Here is a 17,382-nt window from a genome sequence, read left to right as displayed (position 1 = left end):
TGACCATGCTGACACCTCGACCAAAGACTCTAGCCTCCAGAACTGTGAAAGATAAATTTCTGTTGTTTAACCACCCCCCCCCCCCCCGCATAATATTTTTTTTATGGAAGCCTGAGCTGACAAATACCCTGCCCTCCCTCCTTTGTCAGCACAATCAGTAGGGGCTCAGAGGGTAGGGTTTTCAGTAAGTGCAGTCATTGAACTCAGAGCCTAAATCAAACTTGGTAATTTTAAATGATTGTTGGTGAAAAACCAGGGCTACCCTTAGTGGTAGGGCTCTCATATACCATGGTATATATCAGCATTCCAGATCACTAACAAAGCCAAATGAGGCACCTTCTTAGAAGATGGAGCACTACAGGTTCTAGCCTGGCAAATTTTCATTCTAACTAAAATTATAGGGGGAGGGGGGGTGTGACATAGTAACAAAGAAACTAAATTTATATTGCCTTGTTCAAGGTTTTCGTTTAATGAAAATGTGCTCTGCACTTACTAGAAAATTATACACTTAAAAAGAAACACTTGAATTCATCTGAAAAATCTAATTTTAAATGCCACTCTCTTTTAGCCAACAATCCTGACACTTCTGAAGAGGGCAATGCAGACATCCTGTGTCTACGTAAGCATGACTCCATGAAGATATTAGTGCATTTCTCTCCGTCTTTCTCAATGGAATTTCTGAGTATCAGTAACAGGAGCTATAAATACCCAACATTAAAAGATATCAAAGAAGGAAACTATTCACAGATTATATATTAGAAAAATGAACAAATAAATATCTATTACTTTATCATCTGAATGTTTACCTATGTTATTTTCTACTCTTTGGTTGTTGTTCTTTAATGTACTAAGAGGTGAAAACTTTATTCATTAATTTTTTCTCCAATGATAAACTCTAGTGCTTTATGCTGTCAAACTCTGTGTCAAATTTTCATATTGTCTGCTATATTCAGCAACTGTGAAACTAAAACAAATGAACACTTTGCCAATAAAATAATTAATTTTAATATCAATTCATACATATCTTTAGTATATCTAGTGATCCAAATGCACTTATTCAAAATACAAAGTAAACCTTTAAACACATCAATCTCTAATACATAATGCACATTGCAGTTACATGACCAATCCTAAGAAATATGTCAGTTCTCATGTCCTGATGAAATATAAAGAGCAGATTTATCATGAACTATTAAGTGAGAAAGGTTTGTATACAAGGCAGACCAGTAGAAGGTATTGGCTGAAATTACTTGCCAGCTTCAATCTAGGTCATCCCTGAGCTGTTTGACAGTTTCTCTATTTCTTTCTTCCCTGATGTTCAGATCTTAGGGAGGGGTGCCCACCTAATGATGGGAACAGGACTCTTCCCCCTTATCATTCATTTACCCTCCTGACTCCTGTCCCTTCCAGTCTGAAGTTTTTAAGTCACATAAGCCACTCTAGACATCTGGTACAACAGAGAAAGGGAAGGGGGGGATATAGGGAGGGGGACAGAAGATCACCTGTAAGTGTCCAATATCCTACAAGGATTCAAGCTCCTTGACAAGTGCAAACAGACAGAAAAACTAACATCTGTGTAGCTTTCACAGCATTAGTGAATATTGTGACCAATAGCCCTCATCACCTAGCATGGTGGTCCCTCTCCCCACAGGCAGCACTCACCATGGCACTGGAGCAAAGCAGGGGTCATGTCTGCAGAAGGTACCGCCAGACACAACAGCTAGGTCCAGGAAGTCCAAACCAGCTGCCAAGGTACAAGACCAAATGGGAACAGGCTCATTTCACTGGAACCAGGGCACTACGCCCAGTCACAATGGGTGCCAAGTGCAGAGCAATGGACTCAGTGAGGGTCACACAATGAATAAAATGCCCTTCACCCAGTGCCATGAGAATAAGAAGCTTTTCCCTTCACCCGAATGCCATCTTGCGAATGAGGTAAGGGGAAATCCTTGAGAAATAAGAGAACCAATCACAGAGTTTTTAAACCTTGGAGTAATGTGCTCATTTTTCCCCCTTTTTTTATTGAATTGGTTGAGGTGACATTAGTTAATAAAATTATATATGTTTCAGGTGTACAATGCTATAATACATCACCTGTATACTATATTGCGTTTTACCACCCCAAGTCAAGATTCCTTCCATCTCCATTTATCCCCCCATACATTCTTCTACCTCCTCCCAACCCCTTTTCCTTCTGGTAATCACTATGCTGTTGTCTGTGCCTATGAGGTTTTTGTTTTTAATCTCACTTGAGGATATGTGTGTGTTTTTTTTCTTGATTTTAGAGAGAAAGGAAAGAAGACAGAAAACATGGATGTAAGAGAGAAGCATCTATCAGTTGCTTCCCATACGCACCCTGATGGAGGACTGAACCCGCTACGCAGGTATGTGCCCCGACCTCGAATCGAACCTGAAACCTTTTTGGTGTACAAGACAATGTTCCAATCAACTGACCCACCCGGGGTGTTTTGGGGGTTTTATATTTTGTTTTGTTTTTGCTTTATCTCTTCATCCTTTTCACCCAGGCCCTCTGACAGCAGTCAGTCTGTTCTCTATCTATGAATCGGTTTCTATTTGTTAGTTTACTTTGTTCATTAGATTCCACACATGAGTGAAATCATATGGTAGTTGTCTTTCTCTGACCACTTATTTCACTTAGCATAATACTCTCCAGGTCCATCACCAGATGTTTTCCATCTTCCGTGGGAATGGGATCTTGAAGGTAAGGTGAAAGCAGCTACAGAAAATAAATTATATGCATCTTAAAAGTACATTTTTATACACACACACACACACACATCCTTCTGAACTCTTCTCACCAACCCCAGCTACAGGAACATATTCCAATCCAGTACTATTCAAAGTGTGATTTGTGGACAATACTGGGCAGAAAACTATTTATTACCTGTCCATGGTTACATGAGTACTGAAAATGAAGGTAGGTGATTAGAAATTCCTGTAGCAATAAGACACTGCCCCCATATCTAAGTCTGTGATGTATGAGTTCATCTCACTGAAAAGGACATAGACAAGTACAGGTGTGACCAGAGTCAGGTAGGAGTTGCACATGGTACACTCACTGTGCTACAGGACTACATACCAGACTGAGATTTAAAAAAAAATAAAAAGACTCCACCACAAATAGTTCAAGAAGTATGAACATAGCTCAGTATGCTGCCTAATACTGCCACCAATTGTAGCACCATACTAGGTCTTGTATTTAGGATCACAATGGTGCAAAACAGACCAATGAGAATGGAGGACTTCATATGCAAATGATATGCACATGCTCCGGAAAGACCAAGTGTTAAAACCAAGGTTCTATAGGCGTTCAACTAAAAAAAAAACAAGAAAAAGAAAAAAAAGACAATATTCCTTTCCATAGCAGTGAGTACCACAGTCACACTGCAAGAGAGAATTTAATTTCAGGCAAACAATATTAAGTCACAAGAAATTGATGTTAATTTGAAAGTTACTGGGTTTTTTGGTAGTTTTGTTTGTCTTTCATTTGCAAAATCTGTTCTGGTTTTGTGTCTGGATGAAAGCTATGACCATCATGAGTTTATACCTAGTTTTATGTTAGTACATATTTAAATCGCATAATAAAATTAAAACAGTGGAGATCTCCCTTGAAAAGATTCCACCCATGATTTCGGTTTGATAAGTAAAGAAGTCTGGACTGGAGAGAAGCAGGAAGTGAATGACAGGAGTGATGGCAAGGCCCACTCAGCATCCAACCTGGACTCCTCCAGGCAGATCCAAAAAGGAGGCTGCCTTGAGGAACTGTGAAACTGTGTATTATAATTTGCATCGTTTGGGTTATTTTATTATAAATAGAGGCCTGAGGGGGGAACATAATATATTTGAACTTCATTCTGGAAGACTAAGAATTAGAATTTTTTAATGAAAAATTCCAGTTTATGAAACAGAAGTTATGCAAGTAACACCTCCATCCAGAAACCACTAGCTCATAGACAAATGTACTTTAAGAATCTCGGTCTTTCAACAACTTTGTAACATAACCATGTAACAATAATAGCTTTCACCAGTCACCTAAACCCAGGAGGCTGGTATATCGAGAATCATCTTTACTTCACAGATGAGAGAGGGCAGTTCAGAGAAGCAGGCTGTGCCCAGACCCAATAATCAGGAACATGGCTAAGAGAGAATTTTAATCCTGGTTCTCTAATCTTGAGTCCAGTATAAAAAGTATTTAAAACTTTATTAATACTGTGTGTTTTTTAATCTACCCAATTCTATTACTAGGGAAGACATCTCTATAAAATAATTACTACTTTTCTCTTTTTCTGTTTAAAAAAAATCACTTAAAATTCCAAATTAGTTTTAGGAGATAAATGCACAGGATAATAACTATTTTTCCTTTAGGATTAGATAGTATGTGAATTTTATATAATTAAAATAAACTAGTGTCCATTAACCTATCATGATGACCGAGCTTGGTACTCAATCACTTTGGTGGTACTCTATTTTCACGTTATTCTGCCAAATTATGTGTACATTTTCCCCTTACAAAGATTTGGGGAAGAGAGGAAAAAGAAAGGCAATATGGCCCAGCCAGTGTTGCTCAGTGGTTGAGTGGCAACCCAGGAACCAAGAGGTTACAGTTCGATTCCCAGTCAGGACACATGCCCAGGTTGCAGGCTGGATCCCCAGTAGGGGGCGTGCAGGAGGCAGTTGATCGATGATGATTCTCATTGATGTTTCTATCGCTCTATCCCTCTCCCTTCCTCTCTGTCTAAAAATCAATAAAAACATATTCTAAAAAAAGAAAGGCAATATGTGGTGAAAAGATTACCAGGCACTGGGCCTCATGACACCACTCTGACTCTAATCACTACCCATACCAGAGACCTACACCCTCCATATTTCCTACGTTCACCTGCTCACCAAGTCCTCCTCCTGAGTATCTCGTCATGGCCTTAAACAGGGCAGAAGCTTTTTACCTGGTCCCAACTCCACCCCCAGTTGCTCCCTTTTCCAATCTTTCCCCTTTGCTGCCAAGGTGACCTTTCTAAGATGTAAATCTGACCACCTCACTTCTCCCTTGGAAGTCTTTCCTTTAACTCCTCATCACCTGCTGGATACAACTGAACTCTTCAATCTGGCATTCAAAGTCCTTCCAAAGCTGGCTCTCTGGTCTCATCTTCTCCCACCCCGTTTCTCCACATCATTGAGAAAAGCACACTCATATTCAACAGTCAATATACTTGTGCATATTCTATATTTCAGCCCCTAAGCAATCAGTAGTAGCTCCTGGAATATTTTACTCCAAAGTGCTTTGGGACATGCCATGACCTTTGCCCAAAACACCAGTTCTCACATCTCCTCCCAACTAAACACCTCCCCAGTTAGTGGCCAGTTTACTTATGTATGAAATGTGGCCATTGACACATTTATCTCTCTACACTGGAGTTTCTTCTTCTTCATGAGAGAGTTGGACTAGAATATATCAAAAACCTTGGTCTTATAAAGTTGTGTTTGAGTGTAGCTTTTTATAAAACACTGACCTTTTTTTTTTACTAGTTTATGAAGTCTTTAAATAATAAAAATGTATCATTTCATCATCACCTTGAGGTGTTGGGTTTACAGATCTACATCAAGATATAAAATTAATGGCAGTTGTTATTACTGAGCCCTGAACTATATGCAAGGTACTGTCATAAATTCCCCCACATTTGTTAATTTCATTTAATCCTCCCATGAGGTAGATATTAATTGTCCTCATCATAAAGAGGAGAATGCAATGGCTTTGAGTAGTAAAAAGACTATAGAGCTAGGAAGTGCTGAAGTGGATTTAAACACACAGCTATTCAACTTCAAATATCTTGTGGTCCACCTCTCTGCTGGATGGGACTAAGGAATCTATCTAGGATAGGAGCCATGTCTTCCCATTCTATTCAACACCTGACCTGGTGTTTAAAGTTTGATCACTATTGAAATGAAAGGCAGTAAGAAAGTCAATCAGGTGAGTTTTAATTGGTAGATATTTTTAAAGAACATCAACTTTCCCATAAAACTGACAGTGCCCTTTGGCCATTGACATGCCTACCCATGTAGTTCTCTTGAATGAGGAGATTTGTATTGATATACTTTTATATTTAGGAAACCTTTAAATTTAAGAAGAAATACACTTTAATAAGAGATTGAACAAGACATGCATAACCAGGTTTTGCTTTAGCGTTTGAATGTGTTTCTTTGTATTACTATTTTGTATATTGTATTACTAAGTTACTATTATATTTTAACTGAAAATAAATAAATCAAATTCTAAGTGCCTTCTACCATTAGCCATTACCAGCATTTAACGTAACAGTTTTAAAACTCATGATATTCAATCTTTAATATCCAGTACCAATCACAGTGATACTTCTTTTTCTCCACGGAAGAACCAAGCAGGCTGCCACAGAAGAAAGCAGCGTCTGAAGTCCCTTTGTTCGGCCACTGGTCCTCCTGATAGTCAGGCTGAGATTTCAGATGGATGGCTTTAATTAAATGAAATGTTGGCAAAAGAGCAAATGCACAATGGCTATTAACAATATAGTACTTTCCCAGTTCATTACAGTGAGAAAGAATACCTAATTCTTGTTAATTCTTACCTTCCTGACAAATGGGAAAACCATGTGATTATGTCATGTCTTCGGTGGAAAAACCACTCTCTTAAATGAGTTTCTTTAAGTTTGGTCAAATAATTCTACTTAAAAATATGTTAGTGTTCCAATGCTTATGGTTAGAGTTAGTAAAAGTCAGTTTGTTAAATGCCCAAAATATACTGTGGAAACTTCTTCCAGATAGATATGTAACTAAAAAACTCTTCTAATGAAAGATTTGGTGGCAGTTTATTAAAATACTATTTTTTTAAAAAAACAACAACAACAACACATCTATATATATAAAGAGCCAGGGGCTGTCACATCTGAAACAACTGAAGGAGGACCAAACAGGCTGAGTGGGGCGACCAGGCCAGCAGTGGGGTTAGTGAGGGACGACCAAATGACTAAACAGCAGGCTGTGTGGGGCAACCAGGCCAGCAAGGGGGGCAGTGAGAGGTGACCAGGCTGGGGGGGGGGGGGCAGTTGGGGGTGACCAGGCCGACAGAGAGGGCTGTGAGGGGTAACCAAGCCAGCAGTGGGGGAGGGGGGGGCAGTTGTGGGTGACCAGGCCAGCAGCGGGGGCAGTTGTGGGCGACCAGGCCGGCACAGGGGGGCAGTGAGGGGCGACCAGGCTGGTGGGGGGGGGGGGGGAGTTGAGGGCGACCAGGTTGGCAGGGGGAGGCAGTTAGGGGCAACCAGGCTGGCAGTGAGGGGCAACCAGGCTGGCAGTGGGGGGCAACCAGGCCAGCAGCGGGGGCAGTTGGGGGCGACCAGGCCAGCAGGGGGGCAGTTGGGGGAGACTAGGTTGGCAGGGGGGCCAGTGAGGGGCGACCAGGTCGGCAGTGGGGGGGGGGGGGGGGCAGTTGGGGGCAACCAGGCCGGCAGGGAGGGCAGTAAAGGGCAACTAGGCTGGCCAGGGGGGCAGTTGGGGGCGACCAGGTTGGTGGGGGGGGGGGGCAGGTGGGAGCGACCAGGCTGGCAGGGGGGGCAGTTAGGGGTGATCAGGTCAGCAGGTAGAGGCGGTTAGGGGTGATCAGGCTGCAGGGGGGCCAGTTAGGAGCAATCAGGCAGGCAGGGAGGTGAGCAGTTAGGAGCCAGCGGTCCTGGATTGTGAGGGGGATGTCTGCCGAGGGGTTCCGGATTGGAGAGGGTGCAGGCTGGGCTGAGGGAACTCCCCCGCACCCCCATGCATGAATTTCATGCACCAGGCCTCTAGTATGATGTTATAATGTTGATATAATCGGAAAACTTTATCTCAGGAAATGTAACTTTTTAAAATTATCTCTTTAGAAACTGTGCCCTAACTCTGCTTTGTAACTTTAGTAAACCTTTTTCCCTTTTCTGATGATCTGTTTCTTCATATATCAGAGTAAATAATAGTAATACCTACCTTACAGGTATGCAGTAAGGTTGTACCAAATAATGCATGTGAAATGGATCACAGTGCCCAACATACAGCAGACTCTCCATGCATTTTGATTTTTTTCTCCCTTCCCCACAGCACTCTGAGATCAAAACTCAAATTTCAAATTGGACTTTTTGTTAAGCAGGTTGTGGTGGCAGTCACCAGATCTCCTCGTGATGTGGAAAATGAAACAGACCAAAGCTAAAAAGAAGGCACACTACTTAAGCCTCCTGTGCTTTCTCGTAGATATTTTGTAAAAGCTAAATCTTTATATTTTAAGAGATGCAAATGCTCTCATTTGACAAAACAGGAGCAAAACCCCAGACACAATAATTTCTACAGAAGTCCAAAGGGAAGTTTTCAAGTTCACTTGTAAACCTCCAAACCTGTGAGAACAGAAAGGCCAGGGGGAGAGTACCTATACAAAATGCATACCTGTTTCCCCTGGTGAGTGAGTGTGTGTGTGTGTGTGTGTGTGTGTGCACTCGCGCATACAAGGCAAAAGAAAGGCATCATTAATTACTGAGGCATCTATTCCTATATAGTGAGATTTTCCTTAACAAATATATTCCTATTATACATGATCAGCTAATAAGAAGATTAAAACAACTAATAAATTACTTAATTTAATTTGATTGGAAGGGGTGTTAAGTAGAACAGTTTGCAGGATCATTTCACTTCTCCTGAAACATTTACCCAAAAGTGTATTAGGTGGTTTCTGAGTGGATTGGGTTCATCAGCTCAGGCAGAAAACTGGGGGGAGGACAGAGAAATGTGTCCTGAATTTTAATAATACGTCACTGTACATAAGTGAATCATAACATGCCATTTTGGAAGTGACTGCATTTACTGCGACAACCCATCTGCTACAGTTTCCCTGCTCAGCACGGGATGCAGTAGCAATAATTCACTCGATATCTTGACAGAGCTCTTCAAGATGAACCCAAGTTATCAATGGTGTACAGGTATGGCATGAATCTTTATAGACTGGCTAACCTCTCTTTGTATGTGACAATACCATACAAAGTAGGTTCCCTGAATCTTTTGAGTTGAGATCAGCATTTTTTTTAAAGACTAATACGTACTGGGAAATACTTGTCCAAATACGTGGTCCTTAAAGAAGCGAGCAGCCTGTATCAATTTGCATTAAGTGTCAGAAAGAAATTTAGCTCAATAAAATCTACATGAAGAAATGTTATGCTAGAGTAGTCTCCATAATGGGTTTTAGAATATTTAAATGTAAATTGAGTGTAGAGAATGTGGAAAGAGCAATGGTTATATCAGTATAACCAACCTTAGAATTTAATGGTAACATATTAGAAATTCACTTTGTAGTCAATGTTATTCCTGGAAAAAAAATTTTTTAAAAGTGAATTTGTTTCCTCTATATTCATTATTCTCCTGACCAACCTGATAATTTACTCTTTCTGTTTATATTTAACAAGAACTTAAATCAACACTATTTGAATCAATTAAATTTGTAAATACAATCTGATTTCAAATGCAAATAGAAAACATTGCTCATTACTTTACAGTAAAATTCAAAAGTATAAGCCAATCTCAAGCAGTGTCCTCTGACATATGCATTAATTTAAATATATCTTTATATATGTATACACACACACTTGAAACACAAAGTAGGAGATTTTAAAAGAAACTAAACACAAGTATTTGTGCATTACCAATGAAGCAGGACCTCAAAAAGAAATACTACAACCAAACAAAACCAATACCAATTAGAAAAGTATCACATAATATAAGCAAAAAGTAAGAAACTTTTAAAGTGAAAAAGCCACAAAGTTAACTAAGGTTCCCTGTTTTTTCCTATGGATGAAAATAAGACAGAACACCCAATTTCTGACTCAGATTTTTACATTCAGGAGGAAATTCAGTCTTATCTTCACCAAACAGATTAGCTGATCACCTTTCAAAGTTACAGTATATTTCTAAAAGACATACATTTTGTCACAATCCAAAAAATCTACCCATTTCAGCGTTCTGATTCAATTTTTTGCCAGTACTGCGGTATTTTCTTTAGCAAATGGATACATTTAATTGATAGGAGAGACGGTCCATGCTTCACAGAACGCTTGCATGTAGTGCTTTCACCTAGTTATAAATTATTGGTACCATTATTTGCAACTCTTAGAGATATGATTAAATGAAAAAGCATTCCTAAGGGGTGCCTTCTGAGTAGGTAAACGCAGTCGCTGGTCAAAAAATGTGCTGGAAATGTACACACATGTCTATTAAAGAAGTGGTTAAAGGGGGATGAATTCCCTGAGTCATTAAACGGGATATAAGCCAGACAGGTTGTGCCACCTAGAGAAAAACTGGAAATCGTGCATCGGCTGTTCAGTAGTAACATCATTTCAAAAGCCTGAAACTTTTGGCATGCTCAACAACCAAGCCACCCTCCACGCCAACCGGTCAGCTGCTGGAGTAACCTTTCCTGACAATGCTGCCTTCTCCACACACCAGACCGGCCTCCTGCTTCCTCACCCACTCACCCTGGCAGCACCATTCACCCTCAACACAGTCTGTGGCCACAGCCCATGCAACCCCAGCATCCTGAAACCCATCCAAGTCTAAAGCATTTTCCTCGAAGCCAGGGCAGGCCGGGTGGGAGGAGCAGGGGAATCATCCTGGTGGACTTTGCCAGCCAGGGTCCCTGTGGCTGCTCGCAGAGACCAGGCACACCCCTCCCCGGCCCCTTGGGGCCTGCGTAGGAAATTCTGGTGCACTCATATCCAGGTTACCGAGCTGAACTCCCTGGCCAACCTCGGCACAAACCGAACACCATAAAATGACCTCAACAGAACCAAGCCTTTAAGGTGCAAAAGGCCTTCAACTTTCGAGAGTCACTCAAAAGCAACGTGCAAAGCACCCTTGTCAGGCTGAAGCACAAAAGGTCGACAAGTCACCAGGCACAGAGAGCCGCTTTTACCAAGAAAATAGACAGTAACTGTGAAAAGCCCGCAGTCCTGCGGTATTAACTTGACAGCCAGGACTGCGCTGGGGCATCGCTCATCCCCGAGGCATCACTCCCAGCCCCAGACCGCCGGCCTTAGGGACAGCCTTCCTCCTCCTCCCTACCCCTCCGGAGCCCGGAGGCAGCGCCCACCTCCCGCCCCCGCGCAATTCCTTCACCACCACCTTCTCCTCCTCCTTCTCCCTGGATCTCCAGCAACTTTGGGTTGTGGAGCACCATCGAAGCTCAGCCCCGGCGGGGACCGCGCGAAGGCGGCCGCGGGAGGTGGAGGAAAGTTTGGAAAGTCGCTTCAAGCACTGCAGGCCGTCCCTATCGTCTCCCCCAGCACCCACTCCGCACCCTGCCGCTCCGGGCTCCACGTGCGAGGGCCCTGCAGAAGCTGGAGTTCCCCTTCGGGCCTCTCCAGAAAAATCTTTCCCTAAATCAAAAAGTTGGCTGCTGCAGCGCCCTCTCTTTTTCCCCTTCCCTCCCACCTTGACCCCCCCCCCCCCCCCCCCCCAAAAAAAAAAAGAAAGAAATCGCTCAGAGTTCGCTCGCCGCCGCCTGGCTTCGCCCGCGGCACCAGTGGGCGCGGCGCCCCTCCCCCGCCGGCCGGTGGACAGGTCGGGAGGGGACCGGGGAGAGGGAGGCACGGGCGGCCGGAGCCCGGACCCCCGTCCCCGCCCCCCGCGCCGTCGCCCCACTCACCTCGCTCCTGCTCTTCCGCCTGCAAGCAGATGGGGATGTTCTTCTTCCAGCCCGGCATGGTGCCTGCTCCCTGCGCTGGCTCCGGGGCTCGCTCTGCCTCGCTCGCCGGCTCCCTCTCCGCGGCTGCCGCGCCTCCCGCCCGCCCTCCCGGGCGGCCGCTGCGCTCCGGCTCTTCAGCGGGGCTGGGGCGCCGCGGCGGCTCCCGGGCGCATCGAGGCGGCGCCACGCGCCCCGCGCTCGCCTCAAACTCGCCGGCGGCTCCAGGTGGCGGCGGCCGGACCGGGCGGGCCGGGCTGGAGGGGCTGCAGCTGCGGCTGCCGCGGTGAGCACGCGAGGCCGGGCCGGGCCGGGGGCGGGGGGCGCGTGCAGGCCGGGCGCCGGGACTGCGGAGCCCCCGGGAGGTGGGCGCCGGGGGGAGGAGTGGGCTCCGGCCGCCGCCTCTCTCCCTTCCTCCTCCTCTTCTTCCCCTTCCTTGTCTCCCCGCCGCCAGCAGGTGGGACTCGGAGCCGCGGCCGCCGCACAAAGCTCCGCGGGCGGCGGGACTGAGGCTGCGGGCTCCCCGGCGCTCGCGGCGGAGCCTCTCCCGAGAGGCGCGCGGAGCGGAGCGGAGCGGGCACGGAGGGGGCGCGCGCTCACACCCTCCGCGCCCCGGGCGGCCTGCGAAGCGCGCCCGGCCGCAGGTACCGAGCCTGGCGCCCCGCCGCGGGTGCGGAGCCCACGCCGCTCCCCTACGGCCGCCTCGCGTCCCTCCCCAGACCCAAACTGGCGGCTCCGCCGGCCGAGGCGACGACCTCAAAGAAGTAGGGGGCAGTGTCCTTCCTCTAGTCCCTCCTCCTCGCCGCGCTCCCCCCGCCCCGCTGTCACCCCCCTCCCCCAAGTCCAGACTTGGCAGCTATGGATTCTCTAACTTCGCCCTTCAACTAAGGGAAAAAGCAACTTTCGGGATGACCAGCCATGGTTCCCGGAATACTTGTTCTGGGGGGTGGGAAGGGCGTTCGTAGACGAACCTCTTTTGTTTTAAAATGAAGCAGAGGAGACCTTGGCGGAGTGACTATTTAATTGCGTCTTCAAGTAGAAGAAGGGTTTTATGGTCAGGTTTTATGATGAATTGCTTCCCCTTGTCATGAGCTCTTAGAAATATCGGTAGAAGAATGAATCAGGGGGGAGGGGGAGGACAGCCTAACAGTAGTGCCTGGAAGATTCTGCCCAGATATGGGGGCCCTTGTTTGTGATTTCAAAAGAATAATGCTAGGTGGGGCTCCTGACAGTCTTACAAATGGCACCTGGTCCGTCCTGCAGAGTTATGAAGTCCATCTTCCCCAAGGGGGGGGGGGGGGGGTCCTGGCTCCATGACACCTATGCCTTCACCTCCCAAGAACCTGATGTGGACTGAAGAATTTCGAGCCCCGAGGCGACAGCTACTGATTTGTAAGTTGTTGGGGACCAACCACTGCACTGTCATGATTCTCTTTGACCTGCAGTTTATTTTGGCCTCTGACGGAACTGCAGTTTGCTCTCCCAAACTGAGGGCATCGGCTCTCTTCTCTTGGAAACATAATCATACAACCAGAGAATTTAATAACTACAAAGGACAGCAAAGTAGGATTTTTTTTCTCTCTCTCTGCCACTGCAGAAGCAGTCTTATCCGGCTGATGTTGGCTCCTGCTGCTGCCCCGTGGCTGGGTGGCTGTCTGTCATGACAGAAATGCCCAGGTGCCAAAGACAAGTGGCTGTCTCTCCTAAGCAATGGAGAGGCTCAGGCCCAGGAGCTTGAAAGGTAAGAGAATCGAAGGGCAGAATCAAACCATTTCAGGCCGTTAGCCTTAGAAATCTGGTCTGAGCTGCTCAAATCTTCTTTCCAGATTCTTTGAGAAGCAAAACTCAGAAAATCAATATGAACATCACTCCTGTCACCTTTCAATGGTCCACCCTCTGTCCTGAAATAGTCTTAGCCTCATCTTGTTTCAAGATCTAGTCCCACTGTCCTTCATGTGGAGAAAGGCTTTTGTCATGGATTCCCCCCAAAGGACAGAGCAAACCCAGCCATCCCCAGGCAGCTGGTGTATGTATGCAGGCAAAGACCTAGGTTTTTAACATGGGTCATGCTTGTTTTTGTTTTGATAGCGTCTTATATTGCATTTGTATGTGTTTGTGGTGGTTCTAACAAGCATCATTCTAGAAAACCTACACACTATAATATGGATTGAACTATACTCTTATAGGTACATTCAGTGGTGTGCTTGTCCTGCCAAGATTGAGTCCTGACAGATTACAGTTGATAGGGAGTTCCAGTGCGCATCAGTTAAAATAATAGTGTTTTAACTCAGGTAGACAAAATTCCTACTAATGTATTAGATTCTGGGTTAAAAGCCTGGAATCTAAGACAATTACAATTTAGTAGTGGAAGATCAAGTTAACACATCCTTTTATGTGTTAGGGTCAGATATTATTTTACAGATTATACAACTGAGACTGGTAAAGAAACTCTTAAGAATAGATTTCTATCTTTCCCAACCTCAAAGTCCTTATTGTCTGAACACTCGTTAACAATATCCAACCTTGTATCATCTTTGTATGTACATGTAAGTCACCAGTTAGGCTCTAAGCTCTCTCAGGGGGGGACTATGGCTTACCTCTTTGCATCCCCAGAGCCAGGGACAGCAAGCGTTCAGCCAATGATGGTTGATGATGGTAGGATTAAGCCTCATGTAGACTACCTGGGCTATGCCTAGAACATCACCTCGGGGAAATAGGCCCTTATGAATCCTTTTCACAATACTATGTCACTTGATAATATCAAACCAGAAATAAAAGAGATAACTTAATCATTGAAAACTTCATCTGATATATTTGTTTATTGTTGACGTCATCTCATATCCAAAGCATCATATATACAAATTTATTCCAAGGAAATTGTAATACTGTTGGAACCTTTATGAGGAAGATATCTACCAACCAGTAGGATGTAAGATATATTATTCTTCTCCTTTACTAAATTTGAAATTCAATGTCCTTTAAAGACTTTAACTGCAATTACAACCGCAATGTCCGTTTCTAAACATTAGCTCACTTATATGAAGAATTGGTGCTCCTTTTTTTAAACACAAATTCTTCTAAGTTATTTGTACAATTTGAATGGCTTTATAGCCTGGGTTTACAGAATTCAAAGTTTAATTAAAATTAATTGTGCAGTGTACACAGTTGATTGCTCAGGCCATAGGACATAATCCTGGGTGTGCCCTTGCTTGATTTCCTTTTCTATTTAAAACTTTAAAGTAATGAGAAGAGACTTGTTCTCTTCCTACTCGTGCCTTTCTCACCTGGTCGAAAAGGAAAAAAACTCTAAAAGCTTTAATATTGCTATTAGATCACCTTTTCAAACTTACATGGATGCACTCAGCCCATTAAAGAATTGAAAATGTATGTGATAGAAAGAGCAGCGTCCCTTTCAATTCCTTTGTACTCTGACAACTGAGCTTCCAGTCTTCTGTTCACAGGGCTTTCATTCTAACAGAGTGTGATGACTTCCTGAGACTGAATTTCATGCGTTTGAGGAGTCCCCCAGGAGATATAAAACCCCAGCTGTTATTTTGGATTGGCTCCAGGGCCTAAAAACATCCACAATATTTTTTTTAATCATGCATTGACTTTTCCAAATACACACACTGCATACTAAGCAGCCACCTGAAAGTTTTAGAACTGCTACCAAACATGCACTTCTTTTTTATGGCATGCAGCGAATTTGAAAACTCTTTTAACACCTGATATGCACTCCTAGTGGGTACCCAGGATTCTTTTAGATGTTGTTAACTCACTTTTGCAGCAAAACCCTCTTTGAACATTTAAAATGAAAGAAGCTTCCTTGGGTAGTTTGTCTTCTTGGGGGGAAAAAACAAAGAGAGCAGAAAGCAAACAGAATGAGTGACAGTGGTCTTAACTTTAAAATTTTCAGTTAGGAGAATGTAACTGGGGAAAGGGGAAACGTGGAAGGAGAAGAGATCTAACAAGAATCATTCAAGTAAGGAATGTGTGAAAGCAAAATGAAAGTTCATCTAAGAAAAACAGTAGAGTGTATTTTGAAATAGTAGTACAGGGCACAGTGGTTGGAGTCAGAGAGGCAATGGTGGTAATTTACTTTTTTAAAATGTATTTTATTGATTTTTTACAGAGAGGAAGGGAGAGAGGTAGAGAGTTAGAAACATTGATGAGAGAGAAACATTGATCAGCTGCCTCCTGCACACCTCCTACTGGGGATGTGCCTACAACCAAGTTACATGCCGTTGACCAGAATTGAACCTGGGACCCTTCAGTCTGCAGGCCGACGCTCTATCCATTGAGCCAAACCGGTTAGGGCAATGGTGGTTAATTTAATGTGTCAACTTGGCTGGGCTATGGGATGCCTAGATATTTGGTCAAACATTATTCTGTAAGGGTGTTTTAAATGAGATTAACATTTAAATCAGTAGAGTAAATAAAGCAGATTGCTCTCTCTAATGTGGGTGGGCCTTATCCAATCAGCTGAAGGCCTGAATAGAACTAAAGGACTGACCCTCCCCCAAGTAAGAAAGAATTCCTCCTGTCTATCTGCCTTTGAAGTGCAACACTGGCTTTTTCCTGCCTTTGAAGGGAAACATCACATCTCCTTAGGTCTGGCCCTGCTGGCCTCAGAAGGGAACTACACCATTGGTTCTCCTGGTTCTCCAGCCTTCAGACTCAAAGTGGGTCTGGTTCATGGTCACCAGGTTGCTGACTGCAGATCTTGGGACTTGTCAGCCTCCATAATCGTAGGAGCTACTTCCTTAGAAAAAATCTCTTTACACACACACACACACACACTTTATTGGTTCTGTTCTTCTAATGCAGTGGTTCTCAACCTTCTGGCCCTGTAAAAACAGTACCTCATGTTGTGATCCAACCATAAAATTATTTTCATTGCTACTTCATAACTGTAATTTTGCTACTGTTAGGAATCATAATGTAAATATCTGATATGCAGGATGGTTTTAGGCGACCCCTGTGAAAGGGTCGTTCCACCACCAAAGGGGTCGCGACCCACAGGTTGAGAACCGCTGTTCTAAAGAACCCTCACTAATACAGAGACCTGTATTCAAATCCTGCCTCTACTACATACTAACTCTGCAACTCTGGGCAATTTCTTTAACCTGTCTAACTCTGAGTTTCCCTATGTTTGAAATGTAATACCTATATGACAATGTTATGGTGAGCATTAAATGAGCTAATACAGGCAAGGCAATTAGTACAGTGCCTGACATGTGGCTAACTATAGTTGGAAGAAGGTATTAATGCATTGGTTACAAAAGAAGTTATGCAGAGCACTCTTTCAGGATTCAATGGCTGGGTTTCAAAAAATACAAAAACTCCCTAAAATTGTATGCAAATTTCTGAATGTATATCTATTACCCCCCCCCACACACACACACACACACACACACATATACACACACGCACATACACACTTTTGGACATAAGAGACTCTATAGTTCTCATCAAGTTCTCAAAGAAATTCGTAATCCAAAAGGAGAATAAAGATCCCTGAGAAGAATGAGAAGATTCCATAATATATAATTAACGTTGGTTTTGCTAAAGGAAAGAAAATGTTAATCCAAAAAAGGATTTACCTTTCTAAATTATCATTAAGATTACTGACGCTCAAACTCTCCCTTTAC

The 17,382-nt window shown here is 43.9% G+C and overlaps 1 protein-coding gene across 1 annotated transcript in view; it reads right to left on the bottom strand.

The window, feature by feature from the left end:
• GRIP1 (glutamate receptor interacting protein 1) overlaps window positions 1-11,943 on the bottom strand; it is a 663,902-nt gene extending 651,959 nt beyond the window's left edge. The window contains exon 1 of the mRNA XM_070409780.1: window positions 11,696-11,943. Coding sequence (XP_070265881.1) covers window positions 11,696-11,753 — 58 coding nt within the window. The 5' untranslated portion in view covers window positions 11,754-11,943. The remainder of the gene's footprint in view (window positions 1-11,695) is intronic.
• Window positions 11,944-17,382: the final 5,439 nt, after the last annotated feature.

Source organism: Myotis yumanensis, unplaced genomic scaffold (genome assembly GCF_028538775.1).
Source record: "Myotis yumanensis isolate MYYU_CA2020_CCGP unplaced genomic scaffold, mMyoYum1.0.hap1 SCAF_3, whole genome shotgun sequence".
Taxonomy (NCBI): Eukaryota; Metazoa; Chordata; class Mammalia; order Chiroptera; family Vespertilionidae; genus Myotis; species Myotis yumanensis.
The sequence above is the reverse complement of the archived record's forward strand: the minus strand, read 5'-3'. Positions and strand labels throughout refer to the sequence as shown.